This window comes from Procambarus clarkii, chromosome 16 (genome assembly GCF_040958095.1).
Source record: "Procambarus clarkii isolate CNS0578487 chromosome 16, FALCON_Pclarkii_2.0, whole genome shotgun sequence".
Taxonomy (NCBI): Eukaryota; Metazoa; Arthropoda; class Malacostraca; order Decapoda; family Cambaridae; genus Procambarus; species Procambarus clarkii.
In genome coordinates, this window is record NC_091165.1 from 15062477 (window position 1) to 15070795 (window position 8319).

Here is an 8319-nt window from a genome sequence, read left to right on the forward strand (position 1 = left end):
CTTCCTAATGCATTCCATTTGTCAACCACTCTGACACTAAAAAAGTTCTTTCTAATATCTCTGTGGCTCATTTGGGCACTCAGTTTCCACCTGTGTCCCCTAGTGCGTGTGCCCCTTGTGTTAAATAGCCTGTCTTTATCAACCCTGTCGATTCCCTTGAGAATCTTGAATGTCGTGATCATGTCCCCCCTAACTCTTCTGTCTTCCAATGAAGTGAGGTTCAATTCCCGTAATCTCTCCTCGTAGCTCATACCTATCAGCTCGGGTACTAGTCTGGTGGCAAACCTTTGAACCTTTTCCAGTTTAGTCTTATGCTTGACTAGATATGGACTCCATGCTGCAGCCGCATCCTCCAGGATTGGTCTGACATATGTGGTATATAATGTTCTGAAAGATTCCTTACACAAGTTTCTAAAGGCCGTTCTTATGTTAGCCAACCTGGCATATGCTGCTGATGTTATCCTCTTGATATGAGCTTCAGGGGACAGGTCTGGCGTGATATCAACCCCCAGGTCTTTCTCTCTCTCTGACTCTTGAAGTATTTCATCTCCCAAGTGATACCTTGTATCTGGTCTCCTGCTTCCTACCCCTATCTTCATTACATTACATTTGCTTGGGTTTAACTCTAACATTCATTTGTTCGACCATTCCTGCAGCTTGTCCAGGTCTTCTTGAAGCCTCAAACTGTCCTGCTCTGTCTTAATCCTTTTCATAATTTTGGCGTCGTCAGCAAACATTGAGAGGAATGAGTCTATACCCTCTGGGAGATCATTTACGTATATCAGAAACAGGATAGGTCCAAGTACAGAGCCCTGTGGGACTCCACTGGTGACTTCACGCCATTCTGAGGTCTCACCCCTCACTATAACTCTTTGCTTCCTATTGCTTAGGTACTCCCTTATCCACTGGAGCGCCCTACCAGTTACTCCTGCCTGTTTCTCCAGCTTATGCATCAACCTTTTATGGGGTACTGTGTCAAAGGCTTTCCGACAGTCCAAAAAAATGCAGTCCGCCCATCCTTCTCTTTCTTGCTTAATCTTTGTCACCTGATCATAGAATTCTATCAAGCCTGTAAGGCAAGATTTACCCTCCCTGAACCCATGTTGATGGGTTGTCACGAAGTCTCTTCTCTCCAGATGTGTTACTACGTTTTTTCTCACAATCTTCTCCATCACCTTGCATGGTATACAAGTTAAGGACACTGGCCTGTAGTTCAGTGCCTCTTGTCTGTCACCCTTTTTAAATATTGGTACTACATTAGCAGTCATCCATACTTCTGGTAGGTCTCCCGTTTCCAGTGACCTACTATACACTATGGAAAGTGGCAAGCAAAGTGCCTCTGCACACTCTTTCAATACCCATGGTGAGATTCCATCCGGCCCAACAGCTTTTCTCACATTCAGCTCCAATAGGTGCTTCTTGACCTCATCTCTTGTAATTTCGAACCTTTCCAAGGTCACCCGGTTTGCTGCCACCTCTCCTAGCGCCGTGACGTCTCCCTGTTCTATTGTAAAGACCTCCTGGAACCTTTTGTTGAGTATTTCACACACCTCTTTGTCATTCTCTGTGTACCTGTCCTCGCCCACCCTAAGTTTCATCACCTGTTCCTTCACTGTTGTCTTCCTCCTGAAGTGACTGTGTAGTAGCTTTGGTTCGGTCTTGGCTTTATTAGCTATATCATTTTCATACCTTTTCTCAGCTGCTCTTCTCACACTAACATACTCGTTCCTGGTTCTCTGGTATCTCTCTCTACTTTCTGGTGTTCTATTATTACGGAAGTTCCTCCATGCCCTTTTGTTCAGCTCCTTTGCTTTCATACATTCCCTATTAAATCACGAATTCTTCCTTTGCTTCTCTGTTTTTTCCTGTTGGGCTGCGACAAACCTGCTTACAGCCTCCTGACATTTTTGGGTGACATAGTCCATCATGTCTTGTACGGACTTGGTTCCGAGTTCTGTGTCCCAATGTATATCCCATAGGAATTTATTCATCTCCTCATAGTTTCCCTTTCGGTACGCCAGCCCTTTGTTTCCCAGTTCTTTTTTGGGGGTGATAATTCCTAGCTCAACCAGGTACTCAAAGCTCAATACACTATGATCACTCATTCCCAAGGGGGCTTCCAATTTAACTTCCCTTATATCCGACTCATTTAGGGTAAATATCAGATCAAGCAAGGCTGGTTCATCCCTCCTCTCGTTCTTGTCGGTCCCTTGACGTGTTGACTTAGAAAGTTTCTTGTTGCCACATCCAGCAGCTTAGCTCTCGATGTGTCTGGGCCTCCATGTGGGTCTCTGTTCCCCCAATCTATCTTTCCATGGTTGAAGTCTCCCATGATTAGTAGCCTAGATCCGTTCCTGCTAGCCACAGAAGCTGCTCTCTCTATTATATTGAAGGTGGCCAAGTTGTTTCTATCATATTCCTGTCTGGGTCTTCTGACATTCGGTGGGGGTTATATATGACTACTACTATAATTTTCTGTCCTCCAGTTGATATGGTGCCTGATATGTAGTCACTGAAACCTTCACAGTTCTGAATTACCATCTCTTCGAAACTCCAATCTTCTCTTAGTAGCAAAGCTACACCACCTCCTCCTCTCCCATCTCTCCTGTGTGTGTGTGTGTGTGTGTGTGTGTGTGTGTGTGTGTGTGTGTGTGTGTGTGTGTGTGTGTGTGTGTGTGTGTGTGTGTGTGTGTGTGTGTGTGAGTGTGAATGTGTGTGTGTGTGTGTGCGCGTGTGTGTGTGTGTGTGTGTGTGTGTGTGTGAGTGTGAATGTGTGCGTGTGTGTGTGTGTTCGTCAGTAATATTCACGTGTATATGCTTGCATGGCGCGTTACAGCTGTCTCCTACTTGATTTATCTGGTACACAGAGCATTGGCTCCCGACTCTCGTGTTTTATTACCCCGTGTACCTTTGTTTTTGTTCCAGTATGGTAAGTGTCGTGTTTTATTACCCCGTGTACCTTTGTTTTTGTTCCAGTATGGTAAGTGTCGTGTTTTATTACCCTGTCTACCTTTGTTTTTGTTCCAGTATGGTAAGTGTTGCGTTCTGATAGTTTATGTCTGTGAAGCATAGAGACATGTCCGTTATCCCACTCAGACGTGGCTCTGGCCCTTGTATAAGATAGCTTAGGGCAGACGTCTTGAAGGTCCATGCAGACCGCAGCTCTAGCTAAGGAATTGACAATCTTTAAGTAACTTCAGAACGTCTTCCCTAGATGCTCTTAGGTAAAGGTTATAGCAAGCTTTGATTGGAATGTTAGCCATTTGTTATTTTTTTTTGTGGGGGGGGGGGTGGGGGTGGGCGTATGTAATAGGAAAATGGCACTTACTACTATGAACCAAAATTGTTACATTGTGTTACTTTTTACTCCTGATATCATTTATGGAATTGGCTTCAATTCTCTTCCTTATCAGCTTATTCCACTTGCTCACTACTCTTACTGTGAAGAAGTACTTTCTTATATGCCTGTAACTCATCTAAAGTTGTAGTTTCTACCCATATCTTGAGATATCTTGAGAGGATTTCGAAGCTTAGTGTCCCCACGGCCCGGTCCTTGACCAGGCCTCCACCCCCAGGAAGAAGCCCATGACAGCAGACTGACTCCCAGGTACCTATTTATTGCTAGGTAACAAGGGCATCAGGGTTAAAGAAACTCTGCCCATTGTTTCTCGCCGGTGCCGGGATCGTACCCGGGACCACAGGATCACGCGTCCAGTGATCTGTCTGCTCAGCCACCGGCTCCAGTATGCCGCTCACCCTTCTTATATTTATGCTAAAAATCAGTTTTCTTCTATTCATGTCTCTAAGAATAACACATGTTATGATTCTGTCTACTTGCAACTTTTCCTTTTTTAGCGTGACGAAGTCTGGCTCCATCGGCAATCCTTCGTTGTTCAGTCCTCCGGGCCAGAGGTCAGAGCCCAGAGTCTGGATCCATTAAGCAGTTTCCGCAGCTACTTACGAACCCCTTCATCTTTTCTCAGTCTTTGGCGGCTTTGTTTAGATTTATTAAATAGTTTATGAGCTCCGAAGCTCCAGGAGGCTGTTTATAACAACAATAATAATAATTTACTGGGAAGTTTCGATGCTCGCAAACTGTTTAATAAACGTAAACAAAACCACCGAATATTGAGAAAAGATGGACAAGTTCACAATGGTTGCTTAACTGCTGGGTGAAGCTTCCCCCTGTCTCACAGGACACGCTTGTTTTGCTGTGTTCCTGGTGGGTTATCCACACTGAGACATATGTTCCTGGTGGGATATCCACACAGCGGTACATGTTCCTGGAACGATATCCATACTGAGGCACATGTTCCTGGTGGGATATCCACACTGAGACACAGGTTCCTGGTGGGATATCCACTCAGCGGTACATGTTCCTGGTGGGATATCCAATCTGAGGCACAAGTTCCTGATGGGTTATCCACACTGAGGCACATGTTCCTGATGGGTTATCCACACTGAGGCACATGTTCCTGAGGGATATCAACACTGAGGCACATGTTCCTGAGGGATATGCACACTGATGCACATGTTCCTGAGGGATATCCACACCATGTCACGTGGCCTAGTCCTGGTCGTAGCCAGGTAGAGCTCAACATCCTGACTGCTTCCTTGTCTTCGCTCATCAGCCTTTATGAAAGACTTCGACAATTGTAACTCTGGCATAATATCACATATGTTCATGAAATCTATGACTGGAAAAGTTGGAATGTAGAATTGAAATTTTCGCAAGAAATCTTTCCCAAAGAGTAGTAGTTACCAAAGAAAAATCAGGAGTCTTAACTCTAAAACAAAAACACTGTATAGGGTACTGTACTTGCTGTAATTAACTCATTCCCATGTCTGATTTTGACATAGACAAATTGTAGTGCAGTGTTATTTTCTTTTGCGACGACAAATGATTTTTAATGAGTAATGGAAGGAAAACGCATACATAGATATTTGAATGTTATACAAGACACAGTCTCGGCAAGCTATACAGCTAGAAGTAACATGAAAGATCTGGGTAATCACCTCGTAAGATCTTGCGTTTAAATATCACCATCAATTAATTAGTCACAATTAGATGGCAAGCCAGTAGTAACACCTCTTAACCCACTTGTTCTCTCATGGGTGAATTACTGTTGTTCATTAAATTCTTCGTTTTAAGTCAAGCTATATATTTCTTCCAATGAAAATGAACTGATAATATTTACTGCTCGAATTTGTTAAGTAAAACAGCGCAGTTGCTGGCAATGGACATAAATTCTAAAACTCTATTCTTTCGGAGGCAGGGAGAGAGAGAGAGAGAGAGAGAGAGAGAGAGAGAGAGAGAGAGAGAGAGAGAGAGAGAGAGAGAGAGAGAGAGAGAGAGAGAGAGAGAGAGAGAGAGAGAGTGAGAGAGAGAGAGAGAGAGAGAGAGAGAGAGAGAGAGAGAGAGAGAGAGAGAGAGAGAGAGAGAGAGAGAGAGAGAGAGAGAGAGAGAGAGAGAGAGAGAGAGAGAAATTCAACTTACATCTGTAAAATATTAGAGGGACATGTTCCAAATTTGCACACGAATAGGCATGCAAGAAACTACAAAACTAAGCAATTCAAAAGCAGGGATGCAAAAAGTACTCTTAAGACTGGAGTTTTGCTGGGGTTCCCAGTCATATTGATGTGTCCTAAATGATCTTAAGAGTGTTGTGAGTTAGAGAACAGCAACTGGCCTGCGGACGGCGGACGAAGACTCTAGTAGTTAAACGTGGCCTGCTTGATCCGTAGACTTTCTAGTCTTTCTGGGCGATTAGCGTGTAACAAGTTTGAAGTTGAATTAGATCTAGGTATCCCCATCTCTGCTGTCAAAACTGTATTGGTCCAAACATTCAGATCTGATAGGAAAGAACTTACTGACTCCCAACGACCTGAAAGTACTAGTATAAAAAGCTATGATTTGTTCAGAACTGAAACCTACATCTATGGGCAGCACAAAACGTCCACTAGACTGTGCGACACAGTGGTTGCAAGGATCAGGTTGGGTTACCGTTACCTGTGGCAGGTGGCTGCAGGTGACGGGTCTCCCAATCCTGAGCACTCCAGTTGCAAACTCTGTGAGCAGGAACTACGGCATGATCTCCCGCACTACATCACTGAATGCCCAGTTATTAGACCTTTCAGACCAGTTGGCATGAGGTACCTGGAGCTTTGCAATTACTTTATTTACTCTCGTATTCTTGAAGATATCCTCACAGTATACCCAAAATTTGCCAGTGCAGGCTATTAAACACATGGCTCTGTATGACTAACCATCCTGTGAGATGGGGACTTGTATTACCACTGCTACCTTATTCAATCTTGTGTTGTTGATATCCTCAAAATGCATCCGGAGTCTGCCAGTGCAGACCGCTTATCACATGCCTCTGTATGACTAACCATCCTGTGTGATGGGGATTTTTGAGCATCACCTAGTTAGCTTTTTTGACACACTGTACTCCACTTCATATAGTCTAGGGTAGCTGCACTAATGCAGATGTACCTAATATGTTAATAAAAAAAAAAAAAAAAAAAAAAAAAGTTTTTTTACGGCAGTCACGTCTGTCTTGATGACCGCTAGTTCAACTTGACCTCCTAGTAGCCAGTCTTGGTGATTCCCTGTGGCCCAAAATGCTGATTTGTCTCAGTAGTTTTTGGTTTGATGACTGGCGACGTCTAGTTAATATAGTGTGGTGGATCATGTAACTCACCTCTGACTGCTAAACGCCTCGTGATCAGCGCCTGTTGCGTCATCACAATCATCGCAACCATGAAGTGTGTTAGTAGTGGCTAGTGAAGCAGTGTTAGTAGTGGCTAGTGAAGCAGTGTTAGTAGTGGCTAGTGAAGCAGTGTTAGTAGTGGCTAGTGAAGCAGTGTTAGTAGTGGCTAGTGAAGCAGTGTTAGTAGTGGCTAGTGAAGCAGTGTTAGTAGTGGCTAGTGAAGCAGTGTTAGTAGTAGCTAGTGAAGCAGTGTTAGTAGTGGCTAGTGAAGCAGTGTTAGTAGTGGCTAGTGAAGCAGTGTTAGTAGTAGCTAGTGAAGCAGTGTTAGTAGTGGCTAGTGAAGCAGTGTTAGTAGTGGCTAGTGAAGCAGTGTCAGTAGTGGCTAGTGAAGCAGTGTTAGTAGTAGCTAGTGAAGCAGTGTTAGTAGTGGCTAGTGAAGCAGTGTTAGTAGTGGCTAGTGAAGCAGTGTCAGTAGTGGCTAGTGAAGCAGAGTTAGTAGTGGCTAGTGAAGCAGTGTCAGTAGTGGCTAGTGAAGCAGTGTTAGTAGTGGCTAGTGAAGCAGTGTCAGTAGTGGCTAGTGAAGCAGTGTCAGTAGTGGCTAGTGAAGCAGTGTTAGTAGTGGCTAGTGAAGCAGTGTTAGTAGTGGCTAGTGAAGCAGTGTTAGTAGTGGCTAGTGAAGCAGTGTTAGTAGTGGCTAGTGAAGCAGTGTTAGTAGTGGCTAGTGAAGCAGTGTTAGTAGTGGCTAGTGAAGCAATGTTAGTAGTGGCTAGTGAAGCAGTGTCAGTAGCGGGTAGTGAAGCAGTGTCAGTAGTGGCTAGTGAAGCAGTGTCAGTAGCGGCTAGTGAAGCAGTGTCAGTAGCGGGTAGTGAAGCAGTGTCAGTAGCGGCTAGTGAAGCAGTGTCAGTAGCGGGTAGTGAAGCAGTGTCAGTAGCGGCTAGTGAAGCAGTGTCAGTAGTGGCTAGTGAAGCAGTGTCAGTAGCGGCTAGTGAAGCAGTGTCAGTAGCGGGTAGTGAAGCAGTGTCAGTAGCGGCTAGTGAAGCAGTGTCAGTAGCGGCTAGTGAAGCAGTGTCAGTAGCGGCTAGTGAAGCAGTGTCAGTAGCGGGTAGTGAAGCAGTGTCAGTAGCGGCTAGTGAAGCAGTGTCAGTAGTGGCTAGTGAAGCAGTGTCAGTAGTGTCTAGTGAAGCAGTGTTAGTAGTGTCTAGTGAAGCAGTGTCAGTAGCGGCTAGTGAAGCAGTGTCAGTAGCGGGTAGTGAAGTAGTGTCAGTTGCGGCTAGTGAAGCAGCGTCAGTAGCGGCTAGTGAAGCAGTGACCGAGTCTTCCGCTTAGTGTTTAGTCCTGGTGTTAAGGAAAGACTTGCTTAATAGTCAGCGACGGTCGATCAGAGTTCGGTTTATCCGACATACGATTGATCAAGCGTGACGGGTGTCTCAGATCACTCCAAGCACAACTATGATCAATCTTTCTGGCAACACTACTAATGTTACATTTTCAATTTCAACCCCTTCAGGAATCTTGGCGCTGACATTGAGAAGCACCACAGAGTATCTCATGAGCTCTGTGGAAATAGCGTTTGACATTTATTTTCCGAAATGTATAACCTCTGCAC

At 44.6% G+C, this 8319-nt stretch overlaps 1 protein-coding gene across 1 annotated transcript; it reads left to right on the forward strand.

Annotated features, from left to right (window-relative positions):
- Positions 1 to 7466: 7466 nt before the first annotated feature.
- Positions 7467 to 8039, forward strand: LOC123750433 (fap1 adhesin-like). The gene has a single exon (XM_045732550.1). It carries the CDS (start codon positions 7467 to 7469, stop codon positions 8037 to 8039), a length of 573 nt encoding a protein of 190 aa, XP_045588506.1.
- Positions 8040 to 8319: the final 280 nt, after the last annotated feature.